The sequence below is a fragment of the Heliconius melpomene genome, chromosome 6 (genome assembly GCF_056956725.1).
Source record: "Heliconius melpomene rosina isolate 202511_hmr_F chromosome 6, ASM5695672v1, whole genome shotgun sequence".
NCBI lineage: Eukaryota > Metazoa > Arthropoda > Insecta > Lepidoptera > Nymphalidae > Heliconius > Heliconius melpomene.
Window position 1 is genome coordinate 3,812,232 of NC_140394.1, and position 24,575 is coordinate 3,836,806.

The 24,575-nt window shown below is 31.0% G+C and overlaps 1 protein-coding gene across 2 annotated transcripts in view; it reads left to right on the forward strand.

Moving 5' to 3' along the window:
- Nucleotides 1–15,469, forward strand: part of Fas1 (fasciclin 1 Fas1 domain-containing) — an 84,747-nt gene extending 69,278 nt beyond the window's left edge. The window contains exons 5-14 of one of the 2 annotated variants that reach the window (XM_085186854.1): nucleotides 3,976–4,072; nucleotides 5,245–5,422; nucleotides 6,828–6,988; nucleotides 9,115–9,272; nucleotides 9,737–9,827; nucleotides 10,175–10,186; nucleotides 10,605–10,825; nucleotides 11,673–11,835; nucleotides 12,227–12,374; nucleotides 12,744–15,469. In XM_085186854.1, the coding sequence (XP_085042980.1) occupies nucleotides 3,976–4,072; nucleotides 5,245–5,422; nucleotides 6,828–6,988; nucleotides 9,115–9,272; nucleotides 9,737–9,827; nucleotides 10,175–10,186; nucleotides 10,605–10,825; nucleotides 11,673–11,835; nucleotides 12,227–12,374; nucleotides 12,744–12,943 (1,429 nt within the window). In that variant the 3' untranslated portion in view covers nucleotides 12,944–15,469. The remainder of the gene's footprint in view (nucleotides 1–3,975; nucleotides 4,073–5,244; nucleotides 5,423–6,827; nucleotides 6,989–9,114; nucleotides 9,273–9,736; nucleotides 9,828–10,174; nucleotides 10,187–10,604; nucleotides 10,826–11,672; nucleotides 11,836–12,226; nucleotides 12,375–12,743) is intronic. The other variant, XM_085186855.1, reaches the window with a different exon arrangement.
- Nucleotides 15,470–24,575: the final 9,106 nt, after the last annotated feature.

Below are 24,575 nucleotides of genomic sequence, written 5' to 3' on the forward strand. Positions count from 1 at the left end.
AGCAATTATTAATTAAATCAGCTTCACGCTGTATCCCGCACACAGCAAGGTAGGCAGGGGGAACTTAGTGTTAAGAAACTCCTCTCGAAACTCAAAAGGAATTGTATTAATTAGAATGCAGTGACTTATCACTAGTTTTCCAGGTTTCCTCTGCCTACTCTGTTAAAAATATATAAAAAGATCCAAATTCTAAAAAATCACTGAATTAAATTGTACTAAACTTGAACCTAATGTTTGTATAGATATATAACATAATATTACTAATAAAATGCTGTGCAATTTAAAAGCATTATACGTGCTAACGATCGCAGTTATTGAGGGAAAAAGAATGCGGTTCTAAAGATAATATAATTAGCTGACTCATAGTACTTAACTTTTTCACACTGACATAGCTGAGTAATTTATTTATTTATTTTATAAAAAAAATAGAAAAAGGTATACTGCGAAGATCTTGTTGACTTCAAAGAAGTCATTTAATAACCATTGCTTATTAGAGAACAAAATCTAACTTTAGATTTATTTCCATAATTTCACATAGAACTTTGAAACACTGAAGAGTTATTTTCACGCAAAACTACTAAACCGAGTGAAATCTGAGGACCTAGTTCGGTGGACAATTCCATTCCCTTCCCTTTCCATTTTCCGCTGATTTCTAGAGATTAAATAACGCAGTTTAACACCGAACAAGAAATATTTTTTCATAATCACTTACTATAAGTTATATAAGCTATACAATAGTAAAATCAAATAAATTACTGATTTACGTCAAACCGTACACGTAACAGTGTTTACTGCGTGCGTCATTACAGGCTTAATATTATGTAGAGCCCTTTTAAGGTTTCCGTAACGTACTTATGATATAAAAAGTGTTTTTTTAAGTCGTTATTTTCTTACGTAATTCTTGCTCTATTATTAGAATGATTTTCATTCGTTCGACTCGTGACCCACTAAGAGGATTAAGCTTAAATTTCCATATTCTGCTTGAATTTTATTAATGTTAGAAGTAATAATAATATATATTTTTTTATATTAATATATATTTTTTATGTAACGAAAGTAAAATATTAAGAATATAAGATAGTAAACGTGATTCGTTGTGGATTCGATTCCTACTCGAAGAAATTAAATATTTAATGTTTTAATTTCATCGCTCTAATGTCGAGGTAAAACTTCCTGTTGAGATCCTTCACTCAACAAGCACGACCTTCAGAATTTGGCGGAAAATAGAGAATAAAGTGTTTTAACACTAGGTTCCCTTTGCATACCCTGCTGCTGTGGATACATCGTAAAACTAAAAAAAAAACCAAAACATAAATTTTAAATATCAGCTATATTTCATTTATTATTCAGATTTTCTGACTGCAAGTTATTATGTTAATTATTATGGGAAAGTGCGATAAAACTGTTACATATTCATAGTATAACTCAATTCGGCTACTCTTTATGTGTTCCACAATAAATGAAAGTTATTCGTGTAATTCATACTAGAATAAACAATTTTAATTAGTTAGTAATTTTAAAAACATATTTCATGTGCTTTTAGTAATGCTTACATAATATTTTTATTTCTTAAAAGTGTTATTAGTGTTAAAACACTCCGTTCTCATTTTTCACCGATTTCAGGAGTCATTGGGTGTTGAGTGGTGAAACGCAACGCCGCGCTTTTCCTGGACACCAGAGCGAGGAATGAAAATATTAAATACTACATTTCCTCAAGTGGGGATCGAACCCACAACCAATAGCGTTTACAGTCACACACTTGCACCCCCGCGCCATTACTGGCTTCTAAAGTTTAATAAACTATAAAGCGATTTTGCTGTACCTCTCGCTCTTCTATCTAATGAATACAAATGAAATTTAAACTTATTCCTGGTCCGTTCGTTGTTAAGTTCAAAGTACTAGTTTAAATTAAAATTGCGGTCTTTTGGGAGATTCTAGAGTAAAGGAAAGTAGCCAGTCCAGATGTTAAAACCACATCCTTAGGGATTTTGTACTACGAGTACATATGTGTCATCGTGAGAATTCAATCAGAAGGTATTTCTAAAATGAAGAAAACTTTTTTTGTGGTGACTTAGCTCTTCGTTCTTCTTTCACAAACTGTATTGATAGTTTTTTAGTTTTTATATAAGTGTTGAACTTTAATTTAAATAATTTAAAGTTCAAAGTTTCGAGTACCTGCATTGCAAATTCAAATGGAGCAATCATAAATTATTCAAATAATTTTTAAAATATATTTCAAAAGCAATCATGCTTCAGTGGGATTTACACGCGTTAACAGCTCGTTATCAAGTTATTCATCGAAAGAACGATCGGAAAGAACTTATAGAGCTTATAGGATCTAGTTTGAGAGTTTTGAAAGCTATGAATAGGAATTGAAGATATCATTTTCATATTAATAAACATTGTAGAAATGATATTATACTATTAATATATTATATATACTACTACAGCGTTAAATTCCACCACTCAATATGGAAAGCTTCGAAAATTCGGGGGAAAGTGGGGAATTGAGTATCTTAACACTAGGTTTTCTCTGCTTACCCTGCTATGTGCGTGATACAGCGTGAAGTAGAATAAGAAAAAAGATAAATACTTGGCTCTTTCTGTCTTCTTTGATATAAGCGATATGAATAAAAAAAAACATTTCATTCAATTTAAACTATATTAAACTTAAATATATAACTAAAATAAATAGCTTCTTTTGTGACAAAAGAAATTCAGAACAGTGTTGAAGTTACAGCCGAAACTTTGTTACCTAACAATAAAAGGGCCTTCTAAGTTGTTGTCGTGCTTTCGTTACTTTTAACTTTTCGCTGTGAAAGCTTGTAACTTGGTGACGCCAAAGATGTAGTACATTTAAACTTTAACAAATTTTTAATAAACTATCTTGTTATTCACCTAACTAAATAATTGATTTTCGTTGAATTCAATATCTGGTATATTTATATAATATATAGGTACTCGTTTATTAGAGGGAGTGGTGTTTGTTTCATTTTTAATACACTCTTAGGAATGGAATATTTAATATTTTCGATATTCGCTATTGTAACGAGGCAAAGCGTGTAATTTAATTCCGCCACTCAATACACAATGCGTCATGAAATCGGCGGAAAGTGCAAAACTGAGGTGTCTTAATGGAAAACGGACCATCTTAACAATAGGTTCCCAGGTTAACAGGTTTCCTACTAGTTCCCAACTCTGCTTTGTATGGGATACAGCGTGAACCTACATTTATATTTTAATTAAAGATCCACAAAAACAATACTTACAAAATCTGACGTAAAGGCAATGAGATTTTTACGAATCTTATTTTTATGAATTTTATAAAAAGTATAAAAATATTTAAATCAATCTTTTAAAACAAATTTCATACGAAAATGATGACTACGTTGACAGTGCCTGATGAGAGGCATTACATAAAGCATTTTATTTATTTAATATCTTTCACACTTTTTACTGGAACTGACAAAGTAATGACACATATGCATCCTTAAATTTATTATAACTTTAAAATATTTTTATTAAGATATATCATTATATTATTATTTGGATTATTTGTTTTTTGAAAAAATATATGATGGAATCTATACGTAATAATTTAAAAAGAAAATGTAAATTAAATAAAACAAAATGTCTATTATACAAAGAAAACGTTCAAAGCTTGTTTTGTCAAATAAAAGAAGAAAAGAGACTACGCAAATAAATATAAAATCAATAAAAGAAGAAAAGAGACTACGCAAATAAATATAAAATCAATAAAAGAAGAAAAGAGACTACGCAAATAAATATAAAATCAATGTTTTTGTATTATAATATCTATTTTTATTTGTTCGCCCCAATGAGAATCGAACCCACAACCACTTGCAGTCGCACCATTGAGCCCTGCGCCGATTGGCTTGGACGTTCTAATTCGAAAATATTATTTTTATATATAAAACTAATCTAAAGATTTCTTACAACAATTGTATATTCCAGGTCTTTCCGCCAAAAAGTTAACCAATTGCAAAAGAAAGAAGTTTTCAACGCGGACGGGCGACACACGTTCTTCATCCCCGTCGACGAGGGCTTCAAGGTAACTAAAGTTTTAACCAATAAAACTAGTTAGTTACCTACACCAGTTAAAGCAGTTAAGGTTTCTCTTAGCGACAATTACCTCTATAAATACTTAACAAAAGTTGTGCTCGCCTAAACAAGAGCGTTGTCTACTCAAATTGATTGTAGATGAAGTTAGTTAATTTTCTCTTTATTTTTATTTTATATATTTGGAGCATCAGCAAATTTACTATAAAATATATCTTTTTGTTTCTATTTATGAGGCATGCTTGTAGGTTCGATTCCCAGTTAGGGTGATAAAATATTATATATTTTTATTTCCCCATTTTGATATCGAGTACGGCGTTAAGTTCCGCCACTCAACACGCAATATTTTGAAAACCAGCGGAAGGTAGGCAACGAAAGTGTCTCAACACTAAGTTCACATATTTCGCTGCTGGCCTGCTAGGCGTGGAATAAAGCGTGACGCTAAAAAAAGATATTCTATACTAAAAAACATAAAAAAAAAATATTTTTATATATTTAAACGCATGAGCCATGTATCGTTACAAGTAAATATTATTAAAGAAATTGTTAGTTTGATATAGCACATGGTAAATAACATGGTGATGTCACTTTGACTTACTTAAAAGCTTTGACATTTTCAAGCTTTCAATCTATAATTTGATTTCTTCACTTACTGAAAGTTTAAACTTCATTATCGATACCCATATAGCAGGCTCGTATCTACGTAGAATAGTTCAATTTTTTTATATACGAGTAAGCGTACAATATAGATTATCGTCTTGTAAGTAAACTTATCATCAAGCCGTGTAGACGTGACGGTAGTGAGTTCGATTCCCATTCGGGGGATGAATGATCTATTTATTATATTTTCTTCGTTTTGATCTAGGCAAAGTACGTCGTTGAGTCCGCCACATAACACAAAATACCTCAAAAATATGACCGAAAGAGAGGAAGGAGTGTCTTAACACTAAGCTCCCTCTGCCTACCCTCCTATGCGCAAGGATATAATATCTGACTGTAACCACGATGGTTGTGGGTTCGATTTCCTTTTCGAGGTAATAAAATTATTTGAATTTCCTCGCTCTGGTAACAAGACAAGACACGGCGTTAAGTTTTCCCGCTCAACAAGGAATGTCTTGAGAATTGGGCTAACTTCACTTTTTTAATGTCATAGTATTTTTTCAGCCCACAACTCGTTCGGATCTGATCGACGCTAAAGTCGTGGACGGGCATGTGATACCGCATCACGTTCTGTTCACACAAGCCACGTCTGACACCAAGCAGTTCAACAGCATGGCCTTCAGTGATAATGTGAAGGTTATCATCTCATTTACTACAACTGATAATGGAAAAGAAGAAATTAGTAAGTATATAAAATAATAACTGAATTATTATAATAATACAAAATTACCAGTAGTCACTGAAAAAATACGCAAAAAAGAAATATTCTTTTCGAGCATTTCATTGCACATGTATATAATAGCTGTTTAGATATTTGTTTTTAATTTCGAAAATAGTATAACTTTTCCGACCAAGCATGGTAAAAATGTTGTCTATCAATCTACCCATCATGTATATAATCAGTAATTTCAATTATTTTAAAAATTTAATGAAATTAAATCAGCTTCACGCTGTATCCCGCAAATAGCAGGTTAGCCAGAGGGAACCTAGTGTTAAGACACTCGATTCCCCACTGCCGAATGCTAAAGGCATTGCGTGTTGAGTGGCGGAACTCAACGTCGTCGATCAATTATTTTAAATTATTAAAAATACCTTGATTAAAATAAATTGAAGCTTCTGTATCAAAATTATAATACTCAATTATGTTTAATTCCTTCACTTGTCCTTTTGTAGATTCTACCGGTAACTGTTAATAAAAAATAAACGTATTTACAGAATATTCTTTTTCATATGTCCCTTATGAAAATTCTTAGTAGTTACGAAAATTATTATTTTTGTTTCATAATATCAGTATTTAAAGGAATACCTTCGAGTACGGCTTAATAAAAAAAAAAAACCCTTTCCTTACCTCCCTACTTACAGATTATAAAATCTCTAGTCCTAAATATATAGTTTCATTGGCTTCAAAGGATGTTCTAGGTAAATTACGACAATACCTTCAAAGTTACACATTCCTTTATATACGAAAACTTCAATAACATTTGCTTAATATTTGATTATATGTTTGTGTAACGCTTATTGAAATTGTTAGCGGAGTCTATAACAGGCCTGTTCAAACAACAGCTAATAAACTATATCTACATATATATGAAATAATTAATCTTTAGATAAATTATTAAATTGTAAATTTCTTCTTAGTTTTGAAATTGAAAGCATTTAATTATGACATGATATTAGAACCGAGAACCATTGTATTTACGTTAAGCCCTGTGCCATATCGCTATGGTGGTCTCTATAAGAATAGCGAAGAAATATTCATCAATACTACAGCTATGCTACGTTTAAATATTACTAATTTATAATCATATAATAGTATTAAATCAATTCTACATCTTACTTTCTCTCATTAAAAGCAAAATACCAAAGGAATTTTCAATCAAAAATTTGTTAACATTTATTTGACGATAAAGTCAATGACGGACATGTGAACCTGCATTTTATAAACACCGATGTTGGTTGTATTTCCAAATTGCTTAAAGCGAAGCTATTTTTCGTTAAATGTCTCCTGTTGAGCAACCAAATACTGTATTCCTAGTATAGTTTTCTAGTAGTATTATATTTTAGAGACTTACCTTTTTTTCCAACAGCTTACGTAAAATCTAACACCGTTTCCGGAGACACCAAGCACGCCCGCGGTGTAGTCCTCGCTGACATCGTTAGAGCGAATATACCAGTTAAGAACGGCGTTGTGCACCTCATACAAAGACCTTTGATGGTCGTGGATACGACTGTCGTAGATTTTCTTAAGGTAAGCCACGTTTTTTACACAAACTATAGAAATAATGTTTTTTTTCATGTAAATTTGATTAAGATTTAGGTCAGGTAGTTGTTAGTTGAACACACAGCACTATTTTAATCACTTTCACACACTTTGAATAACACTTTAAATAGAATGAGTACGTATGAAAGTCTATGAATAGAAATATAAAAGAAACTGTCTGTTTGTTTGTAAAAATATAGCTAAGAAGTATAAATGCAAATGTACTTTCTCTGTATATTGTGTATACTGTATATTTTTGTAAATATGTAACTACCCTCATTATATTCGTACATACGTACCTACATTTTTTTATTTTGAATAGGTTTTAATATTTAATTAATTTCTGTACGATTTTGAAACATTTGATTATTTTTGCCCTATTTCCTCGGAAAGCAGATGAGAAAGGTAACATGACGTATTATCTTTATTATAAATACATTATTTCTGTGAGTGTCCCTTCTGTGGTTACATTTCATAATAATTAATTGAAGCACGAAGAAGTTATTTAATGTTTGCATTTGAATTTGAATTTTATTAATTGTTCCTTACATCGGACAGTTTTGCGTTTCAAATCATTTCCATAGTCATATTTTAATCATTTTGTTCAAAGACATTTAAGCCTGCTTTTAGAAAGGTAAGATGCACGGTTATGTAATAGGCAAAGTAAGTATAGATAATTACATTAAAATTTTAGTCTTATTAAAGTCATATAATATTATATATTTTTTAATACATTCTCTTAACAAATTAATTATTTTATTTAATTAAAGCTGTTTTTGTATTGAATATAACGTTTCAGTCAATTTTTCACTGTTATATAACATTATTTTATTTTAATAAATATTTTTTATAATATGTTTATTCGCATGTCGATATTTCAATTTAGTTATAAATATTTACAATGATATAATCGCAAAACGTTATTTTAAACTGTTCGTTGTGAACCAATTTATTACGGTTTAAAAATTAAATTTTGAGACCAGTAGTCTTAGTTTTTAACAAATTTTCAGAAAAAATCTATGTTATTAATTAATGTTATTATTATTCCTATAATATATATGTATGTATAAGAGATATATTTAATTATTTTGTGTTTGTGCCTCCCTGTCATGGATCCTGCATGAAATGTTACTACTCTAGGGAATCGTAAGTATTTCTTGCATGCTAATAAGTATACTCTCGAAAATAGAAAGTGACACATAATTTAGATTACATTTAAAATTTATTACAATACAAAATTATTTTAGAAATATATCTTACAAATAGAAAACAAATACAATTGGCAGCAATTGGTGCTTCTAGCCAATCAATAAAATTCAAAGTTTAAAATGAAATATCTTTATATCGATATATCGATTAATAGAGATATCTCTCAAAATATGAAAAAAAAACTATCAACAAAAGAGAAATCCCTCTTATCAGAAAGATCGATGTACACAATAATGGCAGTGCCTTATACCTTAGTATTCCTCCATTCAGGAGAACTACGAGTCATTACTAGATGCTAAAAGCTCCAAATGTACACAGACTCTAAGAAAGGAACAAAGCTGGCTTTTCATCTTAAGACAATACGCTTCTCGTTTTGTCTCTTGACCTTCTGTTAGTCAATGCGAGGGTTCACTGTAGTAATGCATATTTAATTGGTAATTAACATTTAATTTAAATTAAATTTATAAAATTAAATTCCTTTTAGAAGCGTACTGGTTCTGAACACAAGGTAACTTTGTGGTATTGAGCATGCAAAATATTTTATTACTTTATCGATAATTAAGAATTTTAGATTTTTTTTTAGGTTTCAATTTTAAAAGTTAAAGTTTTTATTAGTTAAAGTTAGTATTAATTCATAGATTAACTATGTAATTTATTTACAGATTATTAAATTTTGTTTATTTTGTGATGCAATCGACTTTTACTTTGGCGTAAATATTAAAATCCAACATATAATTATTTTCCGAATATATACATTTATAGCGACTACAAATTATCTTCAGTGACCCTTATCAAAATATGTCTCATACATACTTGGTCCTTTAAATATAACTGCTGTTAACAAATAAAATAAATAGAACCAATGTGCTATAGGCGAATTATTATTTTATAATTTATTTCAACAGGAGAAAGAAGATGGTCCATTGTGTAAATTCTACGAAGTTATAATGGACTTGGGTGAACACAACCAGTTCCTCAACGAGCTGACTATGGCCAAAGATATCACACTCTTTGCGCCCTCCAACGAAGCGTGGAAGGAACATAGCGTTCAAAACATTTTAAGGTAAGTTACAATTTTCTAAGTAATTTATAAAATTACTTCATCAAATTATTTAGCTTCATGTTCTATCCTGACAGGTCAGACAGACAGAATCTCCTGTTAAGACACTACAGACCCATTAAGACATTTCCATTCTCTACTTTTTACCGAAGTCTGTTTATGCATCCTCCATTAAGGAGGTAAAACGCAGCGTTGAATTCCACCATTTAACACGCAATGCCATCAGAATTCAACAATGGGGGACGGAAGTGTTATAACATTAGTCTCCCAGGTTCCCTCTGGCTATCCTGCTATGTGCGAGATTCAGCGTGAAGCTATAAAAATACTTATATATTACATATTAGCAATATCCACAATGTAAATAAAATTGTTTCTCTAATGAAAATTTAATACATACTGTGTAATTTTGCCACGACGACGTTGTTAAGGAAACAAATATAATTTTATTAATTAAAATAATTTTACAGGAACCATCAAAAGCTAAAAGAGATACTTAATTTACATTTGGTGCGGGAGAGATTACCTTTAGAAGCGATTATGCATAACAACATGAACCAGGTCAGTAGAAATTGTAAGATAATATTATATTTTGGTACTTTTATAATAATCTGTATGTATATAAGTTTTTTTTATATTGAGATAAATTTATAAATTAAATTAATAAAGAAATTAATAAAAAAAATACTAAAAACGGAAATAGAATACTGTAATTAAACGTCTTACACAGTCATAAAAATATACTTTGTAAATAAAATTTTTTTTTTTATTTTTAATTTATAATTTGGGTATTTTCTTATTTATACTAAAATTTATACAAACCATAAGTGGACACATTAATAAATAATAAAATAACAAGGATATTAAATACTTAATAATGTTTATTGTTTTGCTGCCACATGGAACAGCTCCCTGGCGCAGTACGTTATTTTACCCAAAATCTGTTCAAAGAATATTGTGTAATCCATACCCAAATGTATTCATTATTATATCATAACGACCATATCATCAACGCATGCTAATATCATCTTTTCAAAATTATCATTAATCTTGAAAAATATTATTAATCTTGATTCCTTATATCATATACCTATTATATAATACTTAAAAACACCGCATGTCTAAGATTAAGCAGTATGACCATAACAGTATATTCAATCCTAGTAAAGCTCGAAATAGTTGTCCTGGCATGGCATTCCTATAAGAAATATACCATATAATAGATGTCTAAATGGAAGCTCATTTGTGCTTTTTGTATAAGCCAACAAGCACGTTTCTGCTAACAAATGAAAACATCAGTGGTAATAGATGAAAATCTGGAAAATGTTATTTTTATAGATTTATCAAGCACCAACAGCGTTGCCCAGAAAGTATTTGTATTTCAACGTAATAACTCACGGCAATAACATGACTTTGACTGTGGAAGGCGGTGGAGTGAACGCGTCTGTGACGCAGACCAATATTGCTGCGACGAACGGCTTCGTTCACATCATTGACAGAGTACTTGGCGTTCCTTATACTACCTTATTTGAGAAAATGAAGACTGATCCTATGCTCAAGTGAGTATCTTTTGATAAAAATCGACTGTAAATATATTTTTTTATTAGTAACTAAAATATACGAAACAGACCCTTTTGGTCTTTCCAATTGTGAAACTGTAGTGGTACTAAATAAAAAAATATTTTTTTTATATGACCCTTAATAAACATAACACTTATAATAAGTAGTAAAATTGAACCTAATAAACAGCAACCAAATTAATAGTAAACACTATTAATTTTATTGTGTATTCGTATATTATTTCCTAATTCTATTCATACATTGTCATGTCATCCAATTGTGATTTCATTCTGAATTTGCATGGCGAATATGATTTTATTTGTGGCATAGCTTTCAAATTTTGGCAAACGTCAAACACTCGTCTACTAACCGAGTGACGTTATGCACGTATAATTACGAATGACACTAATTCCATCACACAAAATGCCTTCACACGTAAATGGCATTGTTTGAAAGACAAATTATAATTAATATACGGCTATTTATTCAAAATGAATGCTGAAATTTTCATTTTATATTGGAGTACTCGAAATGGTTAAAAATGTGCTTTTCTTGCTTATATAACATTAATTAATTTTAGTCATATTCTTTTTATATTGTAACTTTATATAATATATGGCTAAGTATTTATCATAAAGACCAAAAAATGAGTTCACTCATTTGCTACAAGAGTTTCAAGTACTATTATATACATACTATTTTATATACAAAATCATCTTAACCTGTATTGTCTGCAATAAACTTTAATCGTACAAAATGTACACTCAAATAGGTACATTAGTACAGCCAGCATAAAAAGTATGCTAATCTCCGAAATCAGCATACTAAGCACAATTAAATTTGCAGCATCACATACAATCTCGGCAAGCGACAGATGTTCAACCACCAGCTGGGCGACATGGAGCACCGCTATACATACTTCGTGCCGCGAGACCACGCCTGGCACAAATTCCAATTAAAACATCCTTCTGCCTACAATGCCTTATTTAAAGAGGATTTCGGTTATTACGTGAGTATGCATTCGAAATATCGCGTGCGATCGCCTATGGATACTCAATTAGGATATCGGACTAAATTAATTCGTAAAATTTACATGTTTGTATGTGGAATAATACATATATCTTACACTAATATTTTTAAATCTAAATTTGTTAAATATGATAAAAAATATATTATATATGTTAATATCGCTAATTAATTAATGTCCAAAGTGTTTTAACGCTAGGTTCCCGTTGCCCTCCTATATGCAGGATACAGAGTGGCGCTAAAACAAAATTGGGTTAAATATATTAGGATATACTATTGTTATGTATTAGCAGTAAAATTAAAGGTATAATTTCAAGCAAAAATTCATTATAAATATAATATTTTTTTATTTTAAAATAAATATTGAATTTCAGACTAAACAAATCCTGGAGAGGCACATAATTCGCGCCGCCCGCGCGTACACCGTGTCCGATCTCAAGCTGTTGGCCAACGAGACGCATCCCTTCGTCCTGCCCACTTCCCGCGACCCTCTTAGACTACGCGTCAAGGAATCCGATAAGAGTGAGTTTATTTTTACTTTTCCTTTCAACTTTTCATTTATAAATACTTCTTCTAATATTTGTTTTAGATAATTCTTGTATAAATATTTTTGTGTAATTTGAAAGTTCAAGTTAAGAATAAGAAAGTTATTTTTATGTAACAAATACAGAGCCTTTAATATTTTTCATTGTTATTGAAACAGAAAGTAAATATATTAATAATATTTTACTAATATATGTTGCTAAAAGACCAGGTCTCTTCAGTAATTCTATTGAAATTGCCTTTTGACGACTCTTATTGGCAAAATTTGTATCTAATAATACTAGACATTTTTTCTTTTAGTTTTTCTTGTAGCTTTTAGACTTTTATTTATTTTTTCTTTCCAAACAGACTACTACGTCGAATGGAACGGACGTTGGATTCACGTATTCAGACCTGACGTAGAATGTACCAACGGAATCATTCACGTGATCGACGAGCCTTTTGTACTGGAGAGTGACATAAGGGCCACCGGTAGCGCCGGCACCACCTGTTTCTATACTATCACTTTAATCATCTCTTTCCTCTTCGCTAGGATTTTAGAAAATTAAACCAATATTAAAAACCTTTTAGGTTAAAAATTATCCAAATTAAAAAATAGAATGTCCCACATAGTAGATGACATTTTTTTTGATCGATCGGTGTGTTTACTTAGTTTATTAAAAGAAATAATTAAATTCATCCATTTACCATCGAATTTATATCCATGTCGGCGTTTTAGTATCAATAAGACATGTTTTGTCCATTATGAAAATATCTAACTCTATAATAGTATTACTGTTCGAGATATTGTATTTTATATGTAAGGTGTTTAGATAGTTACCAATTTATATAAAAGGATTGCTAAATTTAAAATATCCTGTTGTATACTAGCAGGCCTTCTTTAGGACATCGTTAGGACTTCTCTCGGCTTTGATATTTCATCTTGTGAATTCTTTGTTCTCAAATAGACCACTGCCATTGAAGATTGGTTTTAAACTTTGAAAGTTTTGTTTTCTTCATATTTTTTGGTCCATCTCATCTGATTTAAGTTATTTTATTAAAATTATGTATTAAATAATCTGAGGTAAGGTTTGCAATGATTTAAAAATAAAAGTTGAAGAATTATTAGAAATGTTCTTCATCTAGTCAATTAAATTTTGACATTGTTATTTATAATAAATATAATATTATGTATAATCAAATAAATATGTTTTATTATACAACTGTAATTCTTTCAGCTGATATTCATAAACCTATAATTCTTGAAACTCATGTCAATGAAAACTATCAGGTTTTAAAATGAGAAAAAGGTCTTTTGAAAATTTGTGGGTTCAATTCCCATTCGGAAGAATGAATTGTTTTCATTTCCTCCGTGTATCTATAAGACCAAGCGTGAATAACAATTGGCCAATACCAGAGGAACTGAGTGTCTTGACACTCTCAGGTTCCTTGCACACACACACACTGCTATGTGCGGGACACACCATGAATCGAAAAAAAAACTCTTATAAAAATCTATTATCACTTTCATAACAATCGACAGATATTCGCACGAGGCTCGGTCATTTTTCTTTACGAATAAGAAAAGTTCGACCTAAGTTCAAACGTGGAATATCATTTAAAATGACGAATTTATTAAAAAAGTTTTGCGTGAAAAGTAAAATTGTCGATTTTTTATTTAATACTAAAAGCTTTCATAATTTTGGAAAACAAAATATGCTTATTATAAATGGAATCAAATTTCAAAGAAAAATATAAATATATTTTATTAAAAAAACGTCCAAATCATGTTTAATTATGTAACACGTCTATATTACGTACTGTTTTTATACACCTTTCTTATCTATAAAAATTGTATTAATACATAAAGATATTTTACTTACCTTTTAAATTAAGTAGTGCCTTTTGGTATAAATCTTTTCAAAATTCTATTATATCTATATATAATATAATTTTACATTCCAATATATTTACCCTAAAAGTATATAAAACGGATGATCTACGGATGTTACACTTATCAAAAGTCTACTGAATAATAAATCATTTTCGATATTATTTAAATATTTTATTGACAAAATTAAAGATTTATATTATTAGATGAAAAATATGATATTCAAATTTAAACTTGTATTTTAATTTTCGCGATAAGGCAGCATTTTGTAAGAATTTAAGAATTTTTATTTGTATATAGGGGTGGGAGTGCTTGTATTGTGGTGCATTTGCAATTATTGTTAATACGATTACATACAGCAACGTTGATTTTCATTAATTACTTAAAAAAATTAAATAAAATATTGAATTTTATCAATACAAAATATTTGCCATGTCAACTTACTCATATGTTTCCTAGTTAAAAGCATGAAAACATACAAATAAATATTTTTTTTTTATAAAAACCGTGCCGTATGTAATACGTCTACACTTTTACAGTTAATGTAAATATTTTCAATAAGTTATTATAAGTTAATTGTAAAATAATTTGATTGGGATCCCCAGACGCGACTGAAATATACCATATCGAAATACTTAAAGGAATTCATCAGTATTAGAAAATCGAAATGCTGTCTTACAATATATACTTTTATCATGTAGAACCGAAGCTTTTACTACACTCTTTTATATGGTTAGAAATATAGCTTTTAACAGTTTGACTGATTTTATAAAAAAATTTACACTTTATTATGAGACAGCATTTCCTTTTTAGTTTTCAGTCGGTTCAAGTTCGCAGGTAGTTGTAAATTTGTTTATTTTATTTTTAAACTCATAGTGTAAGTTAACGTAAAAATATCAATAAAAACCTCGTAAACCAAAGCTTATCCACGTATTATTCGTAAATATAAGGAAGTACATTCAGCGTAGTAATAATATATTCAGCTACATATATCTATAGTTCTATTGACATTACTAAAATAATATAATAATTTAGATATATGCGGGTTCGAGTGGCCCTAGACAATATGAGTTTCGACCAAATATACAATTTATATTTGGTAAAAAGCATTGGAGTTCGATAAAATTATTGATGTTATCTTGGATGTATCAACTACGATTAACAATGTATGTAAGTGTTTTCTGAATAAAGACTTGAAGTAAAATAGTTTATTTCTTTTTATCTCATATCTTTAAAGGTATCCATATCAACTCTTTAATTAACGTCCCCGGGAAATTACTGCGGCCGAATATTACCGTATTTTTCAACTGTAGCCAATATTTCTTAATTTAAATACAATTAAATTTTAATGAATAAATAAGAAAAATGTTACGGATATACAAAAAAATATTGTATTTCTTTGTTAAATTATAAGTCTCGATAGAATACAAATAAGAAGCATAAAGAATAATTAAAATAGAAAAGTGAAAATATTTTCTATTGAATTACCAATTTAACAAGTGATATTAGAAACTACTACCGTCACGTTAAAAAGTAATGTAGGCAGAGGGAACTAGGGAACACAGTGTTAAGACACTCCATTCCCTATTAATACTTTCGTTCCTTTCTTTCCGCTAAGTGGCGGAAATCAACGCCGCGCTTCGCAAATCGCTATAGTTTTTCATAGAATTCATGTAATTGCATAAATAATTACCTTTAATATTCTACAAGAATACATTTAAGATATACCTGATGGAAATTATAAAGAAAGTTTGTATCGAGTACATAGTTGAGTGCTTCATTGTGACTTCTTAACAAAATTGCATTACGAATCGGCAGGAGTGTTGCGCTCGACCGACATTACCCACTTTTAGCAACTAACTTTGTAACAGTCTATAGAGAATGCTTGTAAAATCTCAAAGAATTGTTAACTTTACTTTGTTTATATAAAAAGTACCTTAAAAAGAAAACTGTTGTTTTGCATTGCATTTTTCTACGTAAGTTTCCTTTCTATCTTCCTTTGAGAAGAGTTTCCTTTCTAATCTTCTTTTAAGAAAGAAAGTCAGAAGGCAATAAATTCAAGACACTCCTGCACTTTCCTTCCTAAATTCAATTCGAAAATCGAAATTCAACACCGCACTTTGTCGACTAGAGTAGTAAAATAAAAAAATCATTCATCCGACAGTAAATCGAACCAATGGACCTCATGTTCTACGATAGAGACAGTTTCCCACTGCGCTACGATGACCTTAAATCTTGTCCTTAACATTCTGTTGTGCTGTTCCAGCACAAAAAATTGAAAAAAGATATCAATAGTAAAAATAGAAAAAAAATGCAAATAGCCTTAAAAAATATTTACACTAACAGTTTTGTTGGGAATATTCATTTTACAGTATGGGATTGTGGATACCGTTTGGACGGTTAAACCGTTTCCCCAGTACTGTAGTACCGTTATGTGCACTTTGTTTTTTTGAACGGCTAAAATTTTAAATAAAATGACAAATATTTCAACAATGGCGCTGAAACCAATATCATTGTGTGCCTTTTTTACAAAATCTTTTTTTTTTATCGTTATAAAGTATGCTACTCCATTGCTATTGACATAAATGTACAAAAATTCAATATATATGTTCATGAGATTCATAGCTTTTAAAAAACAGAAAAAAAGTTTTGTTAAGTAAACGTAATAAGGTCAAAATTAAAAAAGCATGGATGACCTTTATTAACAAAATTGAACTGTATATTTATATTCTAAGTATCGACATCACCCCAAATGATATTTGAACCCATTGCCGTGACGAAACCATTTTGGGAGAATATACTGATATAATAATATTATATGACTATATTCTTAACATTACACTAAGCTATATACATATATTATATGTATATAGCTTTCGTTCGCGACCTTTAAAAAGATTTACAAATATGAACCAATTTCCTTCCACGCCTACATTACATAAAGTAACTTAGTATCTATGCTATCCAAGTGAAGGTTACGAGCAACTCTATTCTCTAGTTTGTCTTACCTATTTACCTCTATATAGATTGAGGTTGGTATCGCTAGGTGGCTGCCGGAAGTGGAAGACGTGCTTCACCCGCAGCCACATCCGGTGAGGAAATACTGGTGCACTGATTTAATAAACTGACAATGTTTGTTAAATTTATCCATCTCTGCAGTATAAATCAAGGATTGGCAGCCAAGTGTTTCTATAGTTAGTAGTAAGTTACGTAATGACGTGAAAAAACTGTAGATTCAAATCATGGAAAAAGTAAAGTTATAATAGAAAAAAATATATAATGTGGATGGATTTTAGTTTTTTTTTTAGTTTTACGCCTTATCCCGCATTTAGGAGGTTCAGCTATACCTAATCTAGGAACTTGTACTGTGTGAAAAGACTCCGTTCCCTAATTTCCAACTGATGAATTTCGAAACAGATAAGTGGCGGAGCTGAACGCCGCGTTACCATAGCGACGAACTGAATATAACTCATTCCTACGAGCGGTAATCGAAACTACAGCCGTCGCATTTAGAGTCAAATAGCACTACGATGGCATTTACTTATTTTATAGGAATACATTTTTAATGTATGAAAAATACCCATACATTTATTAAAAACAGGATAAATTTTCATAATAAAGACAATAATATGTATTTATTCAATGCAATGCATATATGAATTTTTAAAATACAAAATGTACCAGTATTTTGATTTTAGCCATACATACTGTGGCTTTTCACGCTAAAGCGGTCAGAGTCTAGCAGACTGAAAGCTCGTTAACACTGCTTGTGTTTATTCAAAGTTGTGTGCTGGCTTATCCTATTGTTGCTACGAGAGAGGGTTTTAAGATAAAACTCGGTTTTCATTTGAAATTAAGAGTTAATAATTATATAAGTATCATACTTAATTTGTGCTTTTCATAGGGGGTTAACCAACCAGGTGGACTGACGACCTTAAGAAGACCGCGGGAATCCGCTGGATTCAAAGGGCGCAGGACCGGACGGAGTGGCGAGAATTAGGGAAGGCCTATGTCCAGCAGTGGACGTTGAAAGGATGATGGATGGATAGATGGATGGAATACTTAATTTAATATAGTTTAGAAATGAAAATGAAGTGATATATTCGTAATGTTACTCGTAGTTTGTGATAAACAAACGACTTGCTTGATAATGGTTATTAATTAAAAAATTGGGTATGAGCTAGATAGGTTTATGGTAATTATTTTAACAAATATATACAAACAGGAAAAAAATAATTTAAAATTTTATATAATAAGCTATTATTCAGTACATCTTACCATAGAAAATTTATTATAAGGAAGAAGGCTCAGGGCGAAAGAGAAATATGAAAACCTACTACCTACATAATTATAATAACCATTTATAAGGAAAACAATGATCGAATTGTGAATTTTAGATAACTATTTCTATCTCATTATCTAGCAACTAAAGTGGTAGGATTACCCTCGAGAATATAACTTGTTATCGCTACTTCAGAGCTCACGTGCGTCGGTTATTATTTTCATGACGTTTCAAATTTTGTAGCTTTATCAACTTAGTACAAGATTCAATTTTGAATGAACAATTTAATATTAACATTACAAAGTAAATATAGACAACGTTTAAAAGAAAATCAGCTTCACGCTGTATCCCGCACACAGCAGGTTAGGCAAAGGGAACCCAGTGATAAGACCGTTCCCCTCTATCTGCCGAATTCTGGAGGCGTTGTATGTTGAGTGGCAAAATTAAACGCCGCGCTTAACACCAGAGCGAAGAAATGGAAATATAATCGTAAATAAATATTTCACTTTCTCAAGTGGGGATCGAACTCACAACCGTCGCGTTACAGTATTAATATTCGATATTTTTAATCTACAATTAAAACAAATAAAATGCGATGAAACCTACTTTTAGTAAAGTTGACATAGATATGAATTATTTCTTGTGGCGACCGGCAGCTTCCGGTTCCAAATTGGGTTTACTTAGTCCGGTTAATCCGTTTAATGAACCTTTATCGAGGTCTGTTGCAGAGGTCGCCACTTGCTCTTTACTACTACGTTTACATATATACCTACTTGAAAATATCGCTTAAAATGTCGATGTTTTATACAGGAATTAATTTTAGACCGTCGTGACGCAGCATCTGACTGTTAATGTAATGGTTATGGGTTCGATGCCCGATCGGAGGAGTTATTTTTATGAAATTATTTATTTCCTCACTGTGGTAAACAAACGTTGTTTTAAATATTTAATATGAAATTGAAATGTTTATATATATACAAATATTTTTAGGGTCGTCATAATCATATTTTCACAATTCTGTAACATTCTTATATGAGATTTAAGTATTTACAAAAACGCAAAGTTCTTAGGATTTATAAAATCCGTTAATTAAACTGTAAACAAAAAATCTCGATTCCTTCGATTTCTTTTAAATATATATATTTTTTTAATAAAACTAAGGCTGAGAAGAGCTTCTTTGAGATTGCTTGATTCAAGAGGATTCTTCTGTATTTACTTGAACGGTCATTGAAAAGAACTCGTAACATACCATATATTTTTAATTAATTAGTTTTTCTTTATTGTAAATTCTATCTTAAAATTCCATTTAAGAGCGCAGCAACAAAGCCTGCCTGGGAACCTGATATTAACACACTCCGTTCCCATTAAGACAATTGCGTTCCCTCTTATTTCGAAATTCGCCGAATCCTGAAGGCATTTCGTGTTGAGTGGCGAAACAGCACTTTTTGCTTCGTTACCAGAGCAAAGAAATGAAAATATTAAATATTTTATTTCCAAGCAAGACCAGCCTCACTCATTTGTAAATTTAATATATATTTTTTTATATTTTGTTAAAAGTAATCTTAAAAATCCACAAATCAAACAAAATATAAACAAAAATCCACATTTAGTATTTTGCAAAATTCATACAGTATTTAGATTTTGCAGAAATCATGTTGCTAAATTGTAAAGCCTCGTTATCGCCGGCTGCAAGCGGCGGTAAGCAAGCTTGTTTTTTACTACATTTTTTAATCTAATATTATTTTATGTTTATTTATTAGGGAATAAAAGATTGGTAGGAAAAATTTACCAGACTCCCCTAAATCCTAATAATCTTTAAGCGCCTCGAACATATTAATAGCAAACACCGGTTATATAACTACTTGATCATAATATAATAGTTAGAATACAATACAATTTCTTATACATATAATGTTGACATGTAGATTAATTGTCTTTTTGTACTAAGTACCGTACAAAAGCATACGAGTATATTAGTTGCCATAACGGTAGTTTCTTGTCGGGTTATTCAACTAAGTTGTTATAATGACAGTTAAAAATTTGCCAATATATGTTTGTTATTTTTGCAGTTTCACGCTATTGCCGTTTGCAGCAAGAGAACCTTATATCAACACGCTCCAATCTCCAAACTCCGCCCCAAATAGACATTCGCCTATTGAGCGGCGAAACTCAACGCCGCGATATGTCTTATCAGAGTGCTACCTATACTATCAATAAATAATTATTTGGTAATTGATTTGGTTGATTTTTCATTATTATTATTTACAGGGGAACAAACGCCGTCGCTTTCGCCAATCAAAAGGCAATGCCTTCAGAATTCCGCAGAGAGAGCGGAGTGTAATTACTTAACACTAACTCCCTCTGCCTATTCTGCTATATAATGTACACCGTGTAGCTGAAAAAAAATAATGTGTTTTTTAAGTAACATCTTAATTTTATGAGAAAATAAAAATATTTTTAATCATAAAGCATCTGTTCCTTATAAATGAATGAAGCTATCGAAAAAAAATAATAATTTATATTTTTAAAATTCAAAATTCAACCAACACTGCGCCAAATATTTTATTTAAAAGCTTCGCAATATAAATTCTCACAAAAAATATACACTTTTATTTTTTAATTCTGAAATTTTATTCATAGTCAGGTTCATGGCCCATTTGCTGAACTGCCTCACTTATCTAAAAAAACGTTAATAGTCGAAATAAGTGGTTTTTTTTCTTATTAAATGAAACTTCTATCGTCAGATACAAATGTAAACAGACCGACGTAATAAATTGCTATCTATTTAGAATAGATCTTCAATTCATTAGGATCCGCGATCACTCCGGAATGCTCCTCCTTGGCGTTGAGATAAATTGATTCAGTGAAAACTTTTATTCTCTTTGACAAAGGACTATCTGAACGAGTTCCATTTATATTGTGAAACGATAACTCGCTCAAAGCTTATATCTTTTAATAAATAAATTTAATGTTATTGCTTAATATAAAAAATTGTTATATATTTATAATATTACAAGTATTTGCTGAAACCGTATATGCGTTACGTTTATGGGTTCCAACTCCAGTGTCTCAACACTATGCCCACTCTGCCTTCTCTGTGCGAGATACATCTTAAAGCTAAACGAATCGTCAAAACCACATTTTATTACCCCTGTACATTAATCATTTTTACGCTGTTAAACAATTTCATCAACTTTTTCCTAATTAAATACGAATTTTACACTTCATTACACTGTTCATTGAGCAAGAAATAAGTGTTTGAATCTGAAAAGGCTATCATTATAATTAATAGTACTTAAAAACGTAAAAAAGTGGATAATATTGCCAGAACCGCGTATATAACGATATTTCTATCGATATTATTTGAAAGAGTCCTAGTGTTCAAACACTCCGTTCTCCACTTTCCCTCAAATTTTTCGAAGCATTGCGAGTTGCGTGGCGGACCTAATGTATATTTTATTGCTTGAATATCAAATATATTCTCTATATAATAAAAAAATATCTGCATATATTTTGTGTTATACACTCTGGTATCGAGGCAAGGCGGAGTGTTGTGCTCCGCCACTTTACACATACAATGCTTTCAAATTTAAGCAGGAAATGAGTCGCGGAGTGTCTCAACTCCCTCTCCAGGCTCCCTTTGCCTACCTTGCTACATGCAGGATACAGCATGAAGCTGAACAAAAAACAGGCTAATAGAATAAAAAACACACAATAGATAAACCAGAATAATGGTTGTAGACAACCAATCTACGAAAAATCATATCAAAATTCAATATCGCAGCAACTCTGCCCCAACCAGCTGCAAACGTACTTAACTATAAACTGTTCACGTTCATATAAATCTTTCCCATACACCACCACTCAATTCGGTTACAAAATACGAAGGTATTTCAATTCTGGAGCTGGAACTAAATGGGATAAAGAATGAATCAATTTTTTATTCTGTGCAGCGCCGTTCGTCCATTACTGGTGTATTCAATTCGTAGCGTTACATGATTTTAAAGCGACCAAGTTGAACGAATCTTGTTTGTAAATCCTTTGTTCTATATATTGAAGTAATGTTTCAGGATTTTACACTGTTTACAGGATCACAATATTTCTGTTGATTTTAAGATATTTCTATTGAAATTGTGAGTCGACTTGAGTTGAAGATAGTCATGCGGCAGGAACACCAGCATATGACTGTAAGCGCCACAGGTCGTGGGTTCGTCTCCCTACTCAAGAAAAGTAACTTCAGGAACCAACATAGCAAGGCACTTCTCTCCAAGTTCCTAGGCCGATGTGCATTGTGGTCATACCATCTCAGACGACGCTCTTGGAGTTTATCCACTACTCTTCTTTGAATTAATGTACTGTATATAAAATATTCAAATTAATCAGTTTCACGCCGTATCCCGCACACAGCAGACGAGGCAGAGAAAAAATAATGTAAGGACACTCCGTTCCCCATTATCCGCCAAATTCAGGAAGCATAGCATGTTGAATGGCGAAACTCAGAAGAAATTAAAATGGGCCAAGACGGACCTCGATCCTCATTAATCAGGATTAGAATATTTTATAATATTTATAATGATATGATACCAGAAGTAAACAAATATTTCACATATCACTTTTACTAAATCCGACTTTTATAACAAAAATGAATATGCAAAACTTTGCCTTCGTATGACGCCGTGATGTCCGCGGTCCGGACAATTAATTAAATGCTGTGAAAATATTGCCAGCGACGAGATAACACGCGGCCATCCGTCCTAAAAGTTAAAAAAAAATTGGGTAAAAGTGAATTAATTATTCTTTTAAAGATCTTATTTTTACATTATAAACAAATATTGAATACTTTATATTTAAAAGGTCTTTTTCTTCAGCTTCACAATGTATCCCGCTTGTAAAAGGGTAGGCAATGAGAGTCTAGTGCTAATACACTCCGTTCTTCACTTTCCGCCGAATTTTCGAGGCATTGCGATTTGATTACTATAGCGAAGAAATAAAATTCCTTAATTATAAATGGAAGAACATATTGAACATTTCCTTTATGTCCCACAGTTGTTATCTGCTTTAGTCAGTAGCTTAATCCTACTCCAGTCCGTGAGTTAGTTCGTATTTTTTATACATTATTTACAAGAAACAGTGGAATGTAGTTGAAGTTAAAGTAGTATTCTAAAATATATATTAGTTTTGCTATTTTTTTTAAATCCTTATAGGAGAAATTCTGACAAATGGCGCCCTTTTTCAGCAAATTGCGTGAAATATTTCATATTAGATTGTGAAAAATTAAGGTCACTGTGCCTACCATTTCTATTGCTACTAGTCTTAATCATTATGAAACTTCTTTTATTACTTTCACGTCGTATCCCGCATGTTATAGATAGAGACAGTGCCTAGACACTCACTTTCCTTCCAATTCTGAAAGCATTGCGAGGCGGAAATCAACACCTCGCTTTGCCTCTACAACAGAGCGAAAAAACGAAAATATTAAATATTTCATTTCCACAAGTGGGAATCGAACCCACAACCAGTTGTGTTTACGGTCACATCCTCATTCCACTGTGCCATGACAAGCTATATGCCATGACAAGCCTTATTTTTTCTAATATACATATTTGAAACATATACATAAGAAAAAAAATAGAAACATGAAATTTTCAATGTCAGAACGATTTGCGGTTTAATACATTTCTGGCACAATTTGTGGGTGTAGGATTGTTTATGCCTGTGGCTTTGTTAGCGCGGATTTCAGATTTAGGCGGCTTCTCGTTTCTATTTATAGTTGCTTTTAAATTTTTGCCAAATGTACTAAATTTCAACGGAAAATTATTATAGGATTTATATAGAATAATAGTATATTTTTCAATTTCGATAAAAATGTCAGTGTATTGGAGAGGAATGAAGATATTTTTGTTGTTAAATAATATGAACTAAATAAACTGTGTAAAGATATATTTGTATAGGACGTCATCTGTTAGTTCCTGAAAATGATTGTTGTCATAAGGATTGATGTTATCTCAGCTTTGAATTGATAATAACA